The sequence below is a fragment of the Phyllobates terribilis genome, unplaced genomic scaffold (genome assembly GCF_046119375.1).
Source record: "Phyllobates terribilis strain yellow unplaced genomic scaffold, ASM4611937v1 Scaffold_5__5_contigs__length_657084704, whole genome shotgun sequence".
Lineage (NCBI taxonomy): Eukaryota > Metazoa > Chordata > Amphibia > Anura > Dendrobatidae > Phyllobates > Phyllobates terribilis.
In genome coordinates, this window is record NW_027362765.1 from 324,874,411 (window position 1) to 324,892,366 (window position 17,956).

Sequence of the window (17,956 nt, forward strand, 5' to 3'; positions counted from 1 at the left end):
CAAGTCACGGTAAGTTTTCAGAAATTCCTGAACAACTAGGTTCAGCACGTGAGCCATGCATGGCACGTGTACCAGCTTGCCGACCTTTAAAGCCGCCACCAGGTTACATTCAATATCGCAGACGACCAGACCAGGTTGGAGGTGCAGCGGGGAGTGCCACTGATCGGTCTGTTGTTTTAAAGCTTGCCACAGCTCTGCTGCAGTGTGTGCTTTCTGACCTAAACAGATCAGCTTCAGCAGAGCGTGTTGCCGCTTTGCCGATGCGTTGCTGCACAGGTCCCAGCTTGGCAGTGATTGGGAGGGTAATTCAGCAGAGTATGAGGAGCAGGAGGATGGGAGAGAGGAAGTGAAATATGAAGAGGCGGAAACCCTGACAGAAGTTGGGCCCGCTATTCTTGGCGTGGGTAGGATGTGTGATGTTACAGTTTGTGCCTTTGTCTCACCCTCCACTAGGTTCACTCAGTGTGCCGTGAACGAAATGTATCGTTCCTGTCCACAACAACTTGTCCAGGTGTCTGTTGTTAGGTGGACCTTCCCAGTTATGGCGTTGGTGAGATCATGGTTCAGATTGTTTAACACGTGCTTGTGTAACGCAGGGACGGCACAACGGGCAAAATAGTGGCAGTTGGGAACACTGTATCGTGGGGCAGCCACAGCCAAGAGATCACAGAAAGACTATGTTCCCACAAGCCTAAGCGGCAACATCTCCACAGCTAGCAATTTGTCAATGTGCAAGTTTAGTATTTGTGCCTGTGGGTGTGTGGCTGGGTATTTACGCTTTCTTTCCAAGCTCTCAGGCATGGACAATTGGACGCTTCGCTGGGACAAGGAAGCGGATGTGGTTGATGTTTGTTGTGTGTGAACAACCGCAGCTTGAGGGCAGGAAGTATGAGCGCCTGCTTCCTGAACAGCAGATTCTGAAGGACATAGCCCATGCGACATGGCATTGGTTTGACCCGCAGATGCTGAATTGGTACCCTGGTGTTCCGCCCACCTACTGGGGTGCTTGGCTGCCATGTGGTTTCGCATACTGGTGGTGCTCAGGTTGCCTTTGCCCTAGCCTCTGCTCAACTTGGTATGGCAGATGCAACAAACTACAATATTTTTCTCTGAAGGACTTTCAGAAAAAAAATTCCACACAGCAGCTGAACGACCCCTTGCCCTGACTTGGTTCACAGCGGGGGGTGCTCTTGAGAACAGTTGACCCAGTTCTCACTCTGGACAAACCACGACCCCTTGGTGCCTGAGTTGGTGCTACATATCCATCTTCCTCTGTGTTGCTGTCATGGCTATGAGTGCCAACGGTCCAGGTCAGATCAGTGGACTCATCATCGACCACCTCATCTTCCATCTCATCCTCCTTCCCAGTTGACATTGTAGGCTGACCTGTTGGCAGCTGTGTCTCATCATCATCAGCCTTCACCTCTGGAGACAGTAAATGACGCTCCTCCAAGTGGCTTTCTTCTGGCCGTAGGTCCTCAAATACTTGAGCATCAATGCACGCCACCTCCTCTTGTCCCTCTTCAATGCTGCACGGTGATAGGCCAGAGCCAACCAAAGGATACGTACCAAACAGATCCTCGGAGTGGCCAAGCTTGGGGTCATATGTCTCCTGTGACTGATAATGACGGGAGGAAGGAGAAACAGCTTCAGGATTGGATGGGCCAGCCTTCTGTGTATCCAGAGTAGACTGTGTGGTCTTGGAAGATTTATTGCTGCTTGACAAATGCGTAGAGGCCTTGTCTGCTATCCAAGACAGAATCTGCTCTCACTCTTCTGGCTACCACATACGTTTACGTTCCAGACCTGGAAATTTTTCCAGACAAATAGTGGATGCATCAAGCTTCTTCTGACCTGACACAGACTGAGTGCCTTCTCGCACACCGCTGACAACACCACGTCCACGTCCCTTAACAACAGGCTTTTTTGGCATTTGGGGTTTTGTTGACAGATTTTCAGATGTTGATGGCACAGGCCAAGCTAGCTGTCACAGCCAAAATAGTGAGCCAACCATGACTCAGCCCATAGGGCTGATTTTTACAAACCCGATGCACATTGTGCAGTGGACAAACCAGGACAGTATTCCTACTCCAGCCTAACTACTATTTGTGATTGGAGGCCCTTGGGTTGGTGGCTTCTTGCGTCAACCATGACTCAGCCCATAGGGCTAATTTTTACAAGCCCTATGCACATTGTGCTGTGGACAAATCTGGAATGTACAGTGGTCCTACCAAACTAATATTTGTCATTGGATGCCCTTGTCACAGGTTGTGCTACATTGTGACTGAGATAGGGGATACATATTCAATAGAAAAGTACTGTCAGTCACCCTATTTGGCAAAAAAACATGCCTTGCTCGTGCCACATTGTGACTGAGGTAGGTGATACATATTCAATAGAAATTTACACTGACTGTTGATGACCGACTGATGGCCTTCTGAAAACTTGTATTGAGGGCCACAACTACTACAGTACACCATCGTAAATAATGTTTGTCAAGGGAGGCCCTTGTCATGGAATCTTCCTGCACCTATGACACATCCCCCAGGTGTAATTATTGGAAATATGATGGCACTTGGCACTATCAAATGTACACAAGAGGGACCTCCAAAATTTCTAAAGGAGGGCACTTCAAAATGTATGTTACAGGGCCACACGAGGGCTCTCACAAAACTCAGCTTTCCTGTCTACTGCAGGCCCTCTGAACATTTGAATTTAGGGCCTCAGTATCACATGATGGAGGAGGAGGATTGAGAGTCAAGCCCAACACTACAATAGGCATATTGTAAACTGCTATGGAATATGAATTCCAGTATCTGAGTGTCAATGATGGAGGGACCGCCCAAATGTCTAAATATCAGCTGTCCCTCCAAAACACATGTTTCAGAGCCACTTGAGGGCTCTCAGGTCAACGATCAACATACCTACTGGTGCGTTCTAGCTGTACTTGTAAAGTGCTGGGGAATAGTGAGCTAAAAATGATGTATAACAGAGGGACCTACAAAATGTATAAGTCAGGGCCCTCCCAATTGTAAAAGGTGAAAAAAAGCCACAACAGTATGTGTGAACAAACGCTAAAAGGGATATTTTTTTTGTTTCTCTGGTTTATTTAGCCTTATATACAAGTGATTATGCAGGAAAAACTGTTTCTTAACCTTTTTGGCTTGTTAAATGCAATTTAAGTTAGGTTTGGTAGTTGTTCTTGTGTGTCTGTAAAAGTGGCGTAATACTGCGAAAACTTATTCCCAGAAACCATATGTGAGTCAGAAATGCATGCAGGGATATTCTCCAGGCTCTTCCCATTCTGTTTCATCACTTTCCCATCCATTTCAGCCTTTTCCTCAGGCCCCCAGACCCTTTGTAGGGTCCAGCAGAAAATTACTCGCATTTCCCATTGACTTACATTGTACTCGCTATTCGGAACTAATACGCGATTATTACCAAATACTCATTACGAGTATAGCGATTACGAATATTACGGTACTCGCTCATCACTAGACATGACATGTTTCACAATTAATAAATGAATTGATATTATACTGGTCATTTATTTTTAAAGTTTTTTTGGCATATTGACAGATGTTACATTTCTTACAAAAACATTTGTGAAATCCCTTGGTCATTAAGCAAGTCGCATTATTAGTGCATTTTTCATATAAACTTGGTGAAAGTAAAGTGCCAATAGATTTTCCTCTTCTGGCAACACATCTATATCCTTTATTTAAAATGTCATGCAATTTATTGTCTGGGTACAAAACTGGAATATATTTCATTATAGTATTTTTAATTTTGTTTAATTGGGTGCTATAGGGAGTACTAAATATGATAATTTGGTTAGTATTTTTTGGGTGTCTGTTATTTTTCGTTTTGGACTTTTTTCTTTCCAGCACTGAAAAATTTCTTTTCTTTCCAGCACTGAAGTTTTTTTTCACGCCCTATCAATAATTTTGTTTGTATATCCTCTTTCTTTCAACCTAGTTTTTGTAATAGACAGTTCTCTCTAGTAATATGAGATCACGTCTGATGACCACGGTTTTAGATACTGGCCTTGTAGTATGGTATTTGTCAGCGACCAAGTGTGAATAGTTTGGAATAACACACAGCTGGCAGACTTTAAATGGAGTGTAATATCTGGCACGCTCCAAAAATTGGGACGATTATTACCATAGTAATATGGGATCACGTGTGATGAGCACGGTTTTAGGCAGTGGCGTTAGAGATATGGTATTGGTCAGCGACCAAGTGTGTAGATTGAACAACACACATGCCAGACTTTAAATGGAGTATAATATTTGGCACACGGTTATTACTGCAGTAATATGGGATCACGTCTGATGATGGAAAGGTTTCTCTGCTTCCACAATACAGCAATGCAAATAAAAGAATAAAATCTGGCTATATTCTGCTAACAAGCAAAAGGAGCAGTAAAATTGTATATTGTATTGCTTTTTAAGCAAATAATCAGGATTAAGAGCAAAAAAAAATTAGCCCTGATATCCAGGGCTATGGATATCTGTAACAGCAGAACATGCAATGGAATCTATTGTGCTGTATACACTGTCCACAAACTCTGCCTGCCTAACTCCTGCTATATATGCAAATGGATTAGTCATTAGAAGGACTGTTAGTACAGATGGATATATATCTTACTGTGGAATACCTAACTAATAAACCGCCAATTCTGTCCCTCACTCAACAGAAGCTCTCCACACTCTGCCTGTTTCCGGGGTAGACTGTGACGAGCATAGGGTCACCAGGTCTTATATAGACTCGATGACGCTATGCGGCCAGTTAATCACTGTGATGCCATAACCAACATGGCTACGGCATTACAGTGAGTGGCAGGCAATCCCTGCATGTTAGTTGGCTGTCTATAGAGCGCCAAACATGCGGGGTGGGAACCTGAGCTCTCGCCCAAGCATTCCAGAAGTACTCCCCGAGCATCTCCAGCAGTGACATGCTCAGACGAGTACCGAGCAGTGGCGAGCATGCTCGCTCATCACTAATGCTATACTTAATAGAACCATACATGAATAGGCTTTCCTATAGCTCGTTAACATATATACAAAATACATGCCTGCTATTCTCTTGCTCCAGATGTAGATGCATAAAGTGAAGTAATTTATACAACCAGCTAACACAAAAAAAGAAAAAACAAATTCTGCATCTGTTTTTCCAATATGTGATGTAATCTTGAATACTGATTTAACACTTTATGCAAATTAGAAAGTACATAATAAACAGTTATACTTGTGTGTATCTTGTTCTATGCATTTTGAATTATATTGTAACTCAGTTTTGTCTGTAGTAGCTTACTGGCTTTCCAATAGGATCTTTCCATTGAAATTAAAAATCATATGTGTTTTTTAAAAATTGCTCATAATAAACTTGCTATTTTATTATAGCTTTATGGATTCTTTGTTCTCCATTTTTTAAAATTATAACATTTAGTAGGAGTAGTAGGAGATGCCTTAAGTATAGAAAATATTGCAGTACTTACTGAGCCTTTCTTCCAGACACCAAGCCAAGCATACTTGGTATTTTTAACACTTTCTTTAAGTAAGCTTTGCAGATAACTATTTTCGTCAAAGTTATGAACAGAACTCAAATTTCCACTCCGATTATGACAAAAGTTCTAGGAAAGAAAATATAATATGAAAAAAGTGTATCTTCCATTATAATGTTAATATAGTTAAATATGGATAAAAGTGTATGTGTGCATGTATGTGTATCGTATGGAATATAGGGATTTATTATTCCTACTTGTAGAGAATCTTAAAGGTAATGTGTAATCATAAAATGAACTATTTCTTAAAAGTAGATTTTGTATTAAGCATATTTTTCCTTAAACCCTTCACTCCTGAGCCAATTTTCACTTTTCTGACCAGGTCAAGGTTTACAGTTCTGACCAGAGTCATTTTCTGTGGTAATAACTCTGGAACGCTTCATCATATCTCAGTAATTCTGAGGTTGTTTTTTGTAACACATTGTACTTTATGCTAGTGGTGAATTTAGTTCAATATTTTTTGCGTTTATTTGTGAAAATGTTGGAATTTTGGCAAAAATGTAAAATATTTAGCAATTTTCAAACTTTTCATTTTTATGTCCTTAAACTAGATAGTTGTATCACACAAAATAGTTAATAAATAACATTTGCAACATGTCTACTTTACATCAGCACCATTTTTTAAACTAATTTTTCTTAATAAGTTAGACTGGCTAAAAGTTTATCAGCAATTTTTCATTAGTCTACCAAAATTCATAATCCAATTTTTTTTAGGAATCACGTCACATTTGAAATGACTTTGAGATGCTTGTATGACAGAAAATACCCAAAAGTGACATTTTTAAAACTTCACACCTCAAGCTGCTCAAACCACCCATAAGTGACCCCATTTTATAAACTACACCCCTCAATGAATTAATTTAGGGGTGCAGTGAGCAAGTTGACACCACAGGTGTGTCACAGAATTTTATAACATTGGGCAGTGAAGAAAAAATAATTATAATTTTACCACAAAAATGTAGTGTTAGCCTCAGATTTTACATTTACATTTTCATACTGTCACACAGTTTCTGCTGAGCATGGAAATATCTCATATGTGGCTGTACAGTACTGCTTAGCGAGACTCGGTAGGGATAGTGCGCTTTTTGACTGTTGGAAAACATATTACATAGAATAGATTGTGGACTCCATATACAGAGTGTTATGGACATTTACACCCTCAAACACCAACTACAGACTAGAAAGTCCCTAACCACACAACTAAAAAGACCACCTCGGACCTAACTCTCTGAAAGGCCGTTGAGGGGTTTCTCGAACCTCCAGAGGAACAAGAGGAGAGGCGCCACACACAGCCAACAATGGGAAAGGAAAGTGTGAAGTAAGATAGGAAAACACATTCATAGGGTAGAGAGAAAGCTAAGGAGAAGCTAAAATAAAAGGAATAAGTTTAACCTCCCAGAAACCTAACAGTGGTAAAAGGAAAATGTGCTGTAAGGAAAAGTATACAGACTCACTGCAAGAATACAACTGGAGTTTACCAAGCATCATAAACCCCTTAGTTGAAGAGCTGGAACTCCTGAAAACACATCCACCAAGCGGTAAAGCCAGCAAGGAAGTGAAGTCAAGGGTGAATATATAAAACCCCACCCAGAATATGATAGGGAAAATGAAATTAGGAAAATGAAAAAAAACTTGGAGAGAAGCAAACCAAGAAAGGAAAACAAAGACAATAGAAATCATCAGCATTTGGACAAGGAAGAAAGGGCAATAGCTCAACATACATGGGATGAGACCATTCAGCAACAGGTCAGTGGATCAAATCACCAAAACCGACCCATGACGCAGAGCCCCTAAGTACAAGAAGAGAGGAATCACTCCTCAAGTTAACTCATTTTGGAGATTACACCCCTCTGGGTATTTATCTACAGGTGTATTGATAATTTTGACTTCAAGGATGTTTTCCAGAAACAAACAGAAATGGATGTTGCTAAGTGAAAATTGGAAATCTGCTGCCATTACAGTGCCCGTACATTGCAGTGTCCAGTCTTTTGTAGTACTCAGTACATTATGCTCAGCTTGTGCTTTTGGCAGCATGCACCCGTAAATTAAACAGGCTCTCATTGCTGCAGAAATGCCAAACAGGTGGATGCTATATGTGATTTTGGCACACTGGAGCTCAGAAGGGAGGAAAGCATTGGACTTGGGAGTGCAAAATTCGCTGAATTTCTTTTGGGGTCGAGGAGCTATAGTACCTTTCCAGAGCCTTTGTGCTACCAGTAACATGGAGCACCCTATAATTCCATTGACAGATGATGGACTTGAGTGCAGATTTCCTTTTTTTGCAGATTGATTTGAAGCTTTTATTGGGAACATTTTACATAAACTTTTGGATCACATTTATCCAGTGCTCTATGCTGAGCACCTACATCGGGGTTTCCATCTAAATGTATGAATGACATTATTCAGATGAAACTCCTGAGGGATCCATTCACTATAATGAGGCAGCAGCATTTCTCTGGACTCCATATGGCCTCTGTTCAACTGTGCCCTAATTTTCACAGGTGCACAAAACTGTGGATGACCACTTAAAAAGGGGACACCATTCGATCAAGGCCAGACAGTGTCTACAGAGTCTCCTTCTGCCTAATTATAGCAAATTTTTCTCTGAGGGTTCCGTCTGAATCACGTATTTCAAAAATGTACACATAAACCCCGGTGTAAGTGCTCAGCATAGAGATCGGGACCCTTACTGCTATCTTTGTGAGTTAGAATGAACAAAGCAACAGCAGGTGAAGAATTGTTTTTATTTTTTTTACAACGTTCTCCGTGCAGTATAAGTCATTGTACGACTTTATTCTTCTGGTTGGTGCGATAACAGCGATACCAGATTTATATGTTGTTTTATGTTTTTGCATTGCCATATTTTGAGAGCTAGTAATAATTTTTCTATATTACAGAGCCATGTGAGGTCTTGTTTTTTGTGAGATGAGGTGAAGCTTTTTTGTATCATTTTTGGGCACATGACATTTTTTGATCGCTTTTTATTCTGATTTTTGAGAGGGACAATTAACAAAAACCATCAATTTAGGTGTCTTGTTTTTAGCAAGACAAAAATCCATTTTCAGAGATCCCATTTTTATTTACATTTGACTTTTTGATCATATTTTATTCCACTTTTTGTTAGTCAGTATGATGAAAAAGCATAGTTTTTGGGTTACGTTTTTTATTTATTTGTCTACGATGTTCAATGAAAGGGTTAAATATTGTGACAATCTCATATATCGGGTCATTCCTGACGTGATAACACCAAATATGTGTACTTTTGTTTGTTTTTTTACATAAATATATGTATTTATTGGTATAATATTTTTTTCATTTTTTAATTTATTTTGTGATTTTCTAAATATTTTTAGATATTTTTAACTTTTTAATTTAGTCCCTCTTTGGCACTTTAATTGTTGTTACTTTGATTGCTGGTAAAATGCATTTCATTATTCCTGTCAGTGCTGCACTGACAGAAACCTCTTAGGATCATGCTGCTATCACAGTCTAAACAGGCCACCACAGCAACGATCGGTTCCTCCCAATGATGTTGTGGGGGTGATGATCTGAAAGGAGTGGGAGCCCCCTCCCTCTCCCAGCCTTTTAAATGCTTTGATTGCTTTTGATTGCAGCATTTAGGGGGTTAAATGGCCATGGACTGTGCAGGCTTGGCTTTCACTTAAGCTGAGCTCCCAGTGTCAATCGTGTAGGCAGAGCTCATGTGACATTTTTAGGGAACCCCTTCATGATCATGACGTAAACTTACGTTGAATGTCATGAAGGGGTTAACCAGTTCAACAGTGGGCCATTTTCCCCATTCATGACCAGACACATTTTCATTATTTTTTTTTTGTACATTTTGTGTATTTTGAAACTTCGGTTTTCTCTGTCCAGTTATACAGTATGTGTCATTTTTGTCTTTTTTTGTGATTTTTGGGGCCTAATTTTTCTGATATTTTGATATTTCTTATTTGGGGATATTGGGAGTAAATGTAAAGGAAAAAAAAAATATGTGTCTATTTTTCACATTTATAGTTTTTTAATACATTGAAATACATGTAACATTCTATTCCCCTTTCTATTACAATTATTTTGGAGTATGGAATATTTCGATTTTTTCATTGACAGTTGGGCTGGAAACTGCTGTTTGTCCTTGCTGTGACTAGACCAAGCTCATTTACTCCACAGATTGTATGTAAGGGTGTGTTGGTGCCTACGCATGCTCTTCATCCCTTCCTGGTAAAACAGTAGATGTGTTAAGGGAGTAATAACCAGACTTAAATAATGGTTTTATATATAGTATGTGACTAATATAATGTGTACTGTTTTGGTTGAAGATGACTAATGTTGAAATAATGAAAATGCGTTTTACTATGCTGTAATAAAATAGTATAGGGAAAGTATAGGAAATCAGGAATGAGATAAGGTTAGTTAGGAAGAGGTATTGCAGTAGGGGTCACTGTAGTGTAAGAAATAAGTAAAGTTATAGTTAATAGGTTCAGGGAATTTCCCAGATGGGAGGGGAGTGAAGTGATAAATAGGAGGAGTATTTCCTGGTTCTAGTAAGACAGAGTAAGCAAGTGATAGTTGCAACATTTAAGAGAGTACTGGAGAGGAAGAGATCTGAGGAAAGGCAGAGTAGGCCAGAGAGCCTGGAAAAGTACGGAAAGCACAGGATTGGAAAGGAAGGACAGAATGCGGACGACTGCCAATATTTTCAGTGGTAACTCTCAGGAAATCCGGAGCCTACTGCCTGAATCAGGCATCGACAAGGGTGCCTCTTTCATCTCTCAACAGGGGGAGCAGGATGGGATACTGAAGTATGAAGCTGGGAAAGGAAACAGGGAAGCTGTGAAGACAGAGAGAGGAAATCAGGGGCCTGGGGCATCAGAAACGGAAAGGAGAGCTCAGGCTGCAAAACTTGATATGTGCTGTACTGGAACTGCCATGAAACATCTGAACTTGTTGAGTAAAGTTGAGTTTTTGGAAAAAGAAACAGAGTCTGTCGTTGCATGTGTGGTAGCTGCCGTACCCGGAATCGCAGGACCAGAGGGACCCCCAAGCTCAAACATGAGTGTGGTACAGTGCACACAAACTACAAGACAGAAAGGACATTACTTATTCTTTGTGGGAGAACTACAGCCACTACTACCACTCTGTGTACCTCACATGTACATTCATTGTACCCCACATAAGGTCATAAAAATTACCGGTTACATTTGAAATTCAGTAATATGTCGGCACTACAGAGCTGATCTGAGTTTGCTAAGTCGTGCACCTTCTTGACGCTTGGGGATCATGTGTAGGGATCATGTGAAGGGAGGCATCATAGTGGCTTCCTTAATCTTATATATACAGTGCATATGCTTAGTCAGCAATGGTTGTAGAGCAATTAGAAACACAGATATTGTAATTAACCAACTCTGTCTTCCCTGAGCGGAGTTTGATTGTCTTTGACAGAAACTCCTGCAACTATGGTCTTACACAATATGCATGCAGCTACAGACTCTGTGAGAATATTAAAAAATGTCCTTGATAGCACCACAATGTTTTAAAATCTTGGAAGATTATTAGTTCATTTTTATTAAGCCGGAGGAAGGGTAAGTGTTAGAATCAAAATGTTATCACATGGGAAAATAAAACAATAATATATTTTTTATATACAGTACAGACCAAAAGTTTGGACACACCTTCTCATTTAAAGATTTTTCTGCATTTTCATGACTATGAAAATTGTACATTCACACTGAAGGCATCAAAACTATGAATTAACACATGTGGAATTATATACTTAACAAAAAAGTGTGAAACAACTGAAAATATGTCTTATATTCTAGGTTCTTCAAAGTAGCCACCTTTTGCTTTGATGACTGCTTTGCACACTCTTGGCATTCTATTGATGAGCTTCAAGAGGTAGTCACCAGAAATGGTTTTCACTTCACAGGTGTGCCCTGTCAGGTTTAATAAGTGGGATTTCTTGCCTTATAAATAGGGTTGGGACCATCAGTTGTGTTGTGCATAAGTCTGGTGGAAACACAGCTGATAGTCCTACTGAATAGACTGTTAGCTACTTTTTTCTTGCCATAATACAAATTCTAAGTAAAGAAAAACGAGTGGTCATCATTACTTTAAGAAATGAAGGTCAGCCAGTGCAAAAAATTGGGAAAAATTTGAAAGTGTCCCCAAGTGAAGTTGAAAAAACCATCAAGCGCTACAAAGAAACTGGCTCACATGAGTACTGCCCCAGGAAAGGAAGAACAAGAGTCACCTCTGCTTCTGAGGATAAGTTTATCTGAGTCACCAGCCTCAGAAATCGCAGGTTAACAGCAGCTCAGATTAGAGACCAGGTCAATGCCACACAGAGTTCTAGCAGCAGACACAAATCTTCAACAACTGTTAAGAGGAGACTTTGTGCAGCAGGCCTTCATGGTAAAATAGCTTCTAGGAAACCACTGCTAAGGACAGACAACAAGCAGAAGAGACTTGTGTGGGCTAAAGAACACAAGGAATGGACATTAGACCAGTGGAAATCTGCTTTCGTCTGATGAGTCCAAATTTGAGATCTTTGGTTCCAACCACAGTGTCTTTGGGCGACGCAGAAAAGGTGAACGGTTGGACTCTACATGCCTGGTTCCCACCGTGAAGCATGGAAGAGGAAGTGTGATGGTGTGGGGGTGCTTTACTGGTGACACTGTTGGGGATTTATTCAAAATTGAAGGCATACTGAACCAGCATGGGTACCACAGCATCTTGCAGCGGCATGCTATTCCATCCGGTTTGCATTTAGTTGGACCATCATTTATTTTTCAACAAGACAATGACCCCAAACACACCTCCAGGCTGTGTAAGGGCTATTTGACCAAGTAGGAGAGTGATAGGGTGCTACGCCAGATGACCTGGCCTCCACAGTCAGACCTGAACCCAATCGAGATGGTGTGGGGTGAGCTGGACCGCAGAGTGAAGGCAAAAGGGCCAACAAGTGCTAAGCATCTCTGGGAACTGCTTCAAGATTGTTGGAAGACCATTTCTGGTGACTATCTCTTGAAGCTCATCAAGAGAATGGCAAGTGTGCGCAAAGCAGTCATCAAAACAAAAGGTGGCTACCTTGAAGAACCTAGAATATAAGACATATTTTCAGTTGTTTCACACTTTTTTGTTAAGTATATAATTCCACATGTGTTAATTCATAGTTTTGATGCCTTCAGTGTGAATGTACAATTTTTATAGTCATGAAAATACAGAAAAATCTTTAAATGAGAAGGTGTGTCCAAACTTTTGGCCTGTACTGTATGTGTTTGTGTATATATACAGTTGAAACTAGAAGTTTACATACACTATATAAAAAAGACACATCTGCATGTTTTTCTCAATATCTGACATGAAATCAGAATAAACCTTTCCTGCTTTAGGTCATTTAGGATTGCCATAATTTTTAATATTTGCCAAATGCCAGAATAATGAGAGAGAATGTTTTAAGGCATTTTTATTACTTACTGCAAAGTCATAAGTTTACATACATTTCATTAGTATTTGGTACCATTGCCCATAAACTGAATGACTTGGGTCAAACGTTTGGGATATCCTTCCACAAGCTTCTCACAATAGTTGGTCAGAATTTGGGCCCAATCCTCCTGACTAAACTGGTGTAACTGATCCATGCTTGTAGGTCGCCTTTCTCGCACCTGCCTTTTCAGCTTTTCCCATAAATTTTCAGTAGGATTGAGGTCAGGGCTTTGTGATGGCCACTCCAAAACATTGATTTTGTTATCCTTAAGCGACTTTGTTACCATTTTGGCAGTATGCTCCGGGTTATTGTCCATTTGGAAGACCCATTTCTGCCCAAGCTATAACTTCCTGGCTGATGTCGTGAAATGTTGCTTCAGTATTGCCACATAATCTTCTTTTCTCATAATGCCATCTATTTTGTGGAGTGCACCAGTCCCTCCTGCAGAAAAACAACCCCACAACATTTTGCTGCCATCCCCGTGTTTCACAGTTGGAATGGTGTTCTTAGCCTTTCAAGCTTCTCCCTTGTTCCTCCAAGCGTAACAATGGTCATTATGCCCAAAAAGTTCAATTTTAGTATAATCAGACCACAGGACATGTCTCCAAAAATGAAGGTCTTTTTTCCTGTGTGCATTTGCAAACATTAATCTGGCTTTTTTATATTTCTTTTGGAGTAATGGCTTCTTCCTGGCAAAGCAGCCCATGTTGACACAGTATTCGTTTCACTGTGGATGTTGACACAATCTTACCAGCTTCCGCCAACATCTTCGCAAGGTCTTTTGCGTTTGTCCTTTGGTTGTTATGCACATCTTGGACCAAAGCACATTCATCTCTGGGACACAGAACCCGTCTCCTTCATGAGCGGTATGAAGGCTGGACATTCCCATCTTTTTTGTACTTGCATATAGTTGTCTGTACAGATGAACAAGGCACCTTCAGGTATCTTGAAATTGTAGCCAAGGATGAGCCAGACTTGTGCAAGTCCACAATTCTCTCCTTGATATATTGGCTGATTTCTTTAGACTTTCCCATGATTCTCCACAAAGAAGCAGTGTGTTTCATGTGTGCATTAAAATACATCCACAGGTATGTCTCTAATTAACTCAGATGTTGCCAAAAAATCTATCAGAAGCTTCCAAACACATGACATCAACATATGGGCAGTCCAGAATTGTTTAAAGGCATAGTAATCTTAGTGTATGTAAGCTTTTGACTTTGTAGTAAGTAATAAAAATGCCTTAAAATATTCTCTGTCTCTCATTATTCTGCCATTTGACAAATATTAAAAATTATGGTAATTCTAATTGACCTAAAATGGGAAAGGTTTATTCTGATTTTATGTCAGATATTGAGAAAAACATGCATATGTGTCTTTTTATATAGTGTATGTAAACTTCTGATTTCAACTGTATATATATATATATATACTAGCTATTGAACCCGTTCTACGCCCGGGTGGTGAGCATTTTTATTGGTATATGGTTTCCCATGCTGGTATGTGCTGCCCCCCTCCTGTTATTTGAGCTGCCCCCATCCTGTCTCCACCATCTTATCCTGGTATGCATGGCACCTCTCACCCCCAATCCCGGTATGCATGGCACCCCCCACCCCCAATCCCGGTAGGCATGGCTCCCCTCACCCCCAATCCCGGTATGCATGGCACCCCTCATCCCCAATCCTGGTATGTGTGGCACCCCTCATCCCTATCCTGGTATGTGTGGTACTCCTCACCCCTATCCCGGTATGCGTGGCACCCCTCACCCCCAATCCCGGTATGCATGGCACCCCTCACCCCCAATCCCAGTATGCATGGCACCCCTCACCCCCAATACCGGTATGCATGGCACCCCCCACCCCCAATCCCGGTATGCATGGCACCCCTCACCCCCAATCCCGGTATGCATGGCAACCCTCATCCCCAATCCTGGTATCCGTGGCACCCCTCATCCCTATCCTGGTATGCGTGGTACTCCTCACCCCTATCCTGGTATGCGTGGCACCCCTCACCCCCAATCCCGGTATGCATGGCACCCCTCACCCACAATCCCGGTATGCATGGCACCCCTCACCCCCAATCCTGGCATACATGGCACACCCCACCCCCAATCCCGGGATGCATGGCACCTCTCACCCTCAATACTGGTATGCATGGCACCCTTCATCCCCAATCCCGGTATGCATGGCACCCCTCATCCCCAATACTGGTATGCATGGCACCCCTCATCCCCAATCCCGGTATGCATGGCACCCCTCATCCTTATCCTGGTATGCATGGTACCCCTCATCCTGGTATGCATGGTGCCCCGCATTCCTATCCTGGTATGTGTGGTACCCCTCATCCCTATTCTGGTATGTATGGCACCCCTCAACCCCCAATCCTGGTATGCATGATCCCCTCACCCCCCAATCCTAGTATGCATGGTCCCCTCACCCCCCAATCCTGATATGCATGGTCCCCTCACCCCCCAATCCTGGTATGAATGGTGCCCTCACCCCCCAATCCTGGTATGCATGGTGCCCTCACCCCCCAATCCTGGTATGCATGGTCCCATCACCCCCCCAATCCTGGTATGTGTGGTGCCCCTCACCCCCCAATCCTGTTATGCATGGTCCCCTCACCCTCCAATCCTGGTATGTGTGGCCCCCTCATCCCTTTCATGCTGTACACACATAAAAAAATAAACACTTATACTCAACTTTCTTCCCTGTGCTCCAGCACTGCTGTGTCCTCCTCTGCCGGAGGCCTGGGGAGGAGTGCGGCGCCGGAGCACCGCGCTGTCTGGCGCCATTTTGCTGAAGACACACTGCATATGTGTCTTTAGTAAAATGGCGCCGGATAGCGCTATGCGCATGCGCCGATCCGACGCCTCACTCCTGCCACGGTCTCCGTCGAAGAGAGGCGCCGTGGCAACGCTCCTCCCGGTCAGGTAAGTATCTAAGTATGGCGTCGGAGATCGCGGTATGCGTTTAGTGTCTACGCATACCTTGATCTCCGGCGCCATACACTCCTCTTACCTGTAATGGCTGGATGCCTGCTTCTGTCTGGAGCCAGACTGCGCGTCGTGCATGCGCAGTCTATAAAGACTTCAGACAGAGACACGCAACCCCAGTTATATTATAGATATTTTTATTTCTTTTTTTTTTCTTACTGTGCCAGTCACAATAGTTATGTGCTGTGACCGTTTAGCAGATACCAGCATCCTTTAGCAGATCAAGTATAGCTAGCCAGTCAGGCTCATATTTGTTAGCTGGCACTGTCCATGTCTGAGGTTATATAGAACTCTAGTACATTACCTATCCCTTACCCAGGGCCCAGAGTGAATAGTTGTATTCTATGTGGTTCTGGGAGGTGCAATCATGTCTTTTGAAATGCATTTAAAACTATACAATCGCCTTATATGTTGTTGATGCTGCCGCTACAATGACATCACATAATGATGGTGACAATAAACAGATGAATTTAACATTCAATCTCATTCTGTTATGGCCCCACACATGAATGTCATCTGGCTATAATTCAGCTGGGCAAAGGTGAATATCATAAGCCAATTGACAAAATGCTATTTGCTACATTATCAGGTCAGATTTCATGAAAATTTGCTCCAACAGCAGCAATATTGTACACTGGCATATAACACACAATTATAAGGCTATTAATTACTATAGATATAAACACATACCGTGGCTATGTGGAAGTCACTAGACTCTTGAAAAATATGGTACTTGTATGTTCCTTTATCAGGACAGGCAGTATGTTCTGCTTTTTCAGTAAAATCTGGCTCAATATGGTCACTTTCTTGACTCAGAGACAAGTCTTCTTCATCCAACTCATCTTCATTGTATTCATCAAATAACTCATGAATGTTATCTTCATTTGTGGCAACTTTCATTAACTGATCGCCGTTTTCCTGCTCATAATCACCTGAGAATTGAAGAAAACATCATTTAAACTCACTTCTACTGTGGGCTTTATCACTAAGGCTCTGGTCAAAATTCTAATAGATTATTTTTTACCAGGGTGGCATTGGTCTTGATAGTTTATTTATTATGCATTGCTTATATAGCGCCATCATATTCCTCAGCGTTTTACAGACATTATCATCACTGTTCCCAATGGGGCTCACAATCTAAATTTGTGTGGGAGGAAATCGGAGTACCTGAAGGAAACTTACACAAACACAGGGAGAACTTACAAACTCCTTGCAGATGTTGTCCTTGGAGGGATTTGAACCCAAGATGCCAGCGCTGCAAAGCAACAATGCTAACCACTGATTTGGCCAGAATAGAATAATTAAAAACTATGGACAGCCTATATTGACAAAATAACATAAGGATATTAATTATGGCAGCAGCACTCAGGGTCAATCAGCTGCTGCAAAAACAAATCGAATTTTAGAGTGTATGAAAAAAAGAGAAAAAACATTGAAGAGCACCTTTCGCCAGACTTTTCATAGTAAACTGAACACACGATCTAATAGGTGCTGCAGTGCAGAATAAAACTTTTTATTTATTTTATTTCACCTTTCCGTTGCAGAGATACAGTATACAGTGGGTACAGAATGTATTCAGACCCCTTTAAATTTTTCACTCTTGGTTTCATTGCAGCCATTTGGTAAATTCTAAAAAGTTCATTTTTTTCTCATTAATTAAAGTACACGCTGCACCCCATCTGGACTGAAAAAAACAGAAATGTAGAATTTTTTGAAAATTTATTAAAAAAGAAAAACTGAAATATCACATGGTCATAAGTATTCAGACCCTTTGCTCAGACACTCCTATTTAAGTCACATGCTTTCCATTTCCTTGTGATCCTCCTTGAGATGGTTTTACGCCTTCATTTGAGTCCAACTGTGTTTAATTAAACTGATAGGACTTGATTTGGAAAGGCACACACTTGTCTAT

The 17,956-nt window shown here is 41.4% G+C and overlaps 1 protein-coding gene across 1 annotated transcript in view; it reads right to left on the reverse strand.

Moving 5' to 3' along the window:
* Window positions 1-17,956, reverse strand: part of LOC141271147 (snaclec purpureotin subunit beta-like) — a 135,486-nt gene that overhangs the window by 61,160 nt on the left and 56,370 nt on the right. Inside the window, exons 2-3 of the mRNA XM_073681247.1 lie at window positions 16,735-16,976; window positions 5,501-5,635 (exon numbers count right to left, since the gene is read on the reverse strand). Of these exons, the coding sequence (XP_073537348.1) occupies window positions 5,501-5,635; window positions 16,735-16,976 (377 nt within the window). The remainder of the gene's footprint in view (window positions 1-5,500; window positions 5,636-16,734; window positions 16,977-17,956) is intronic.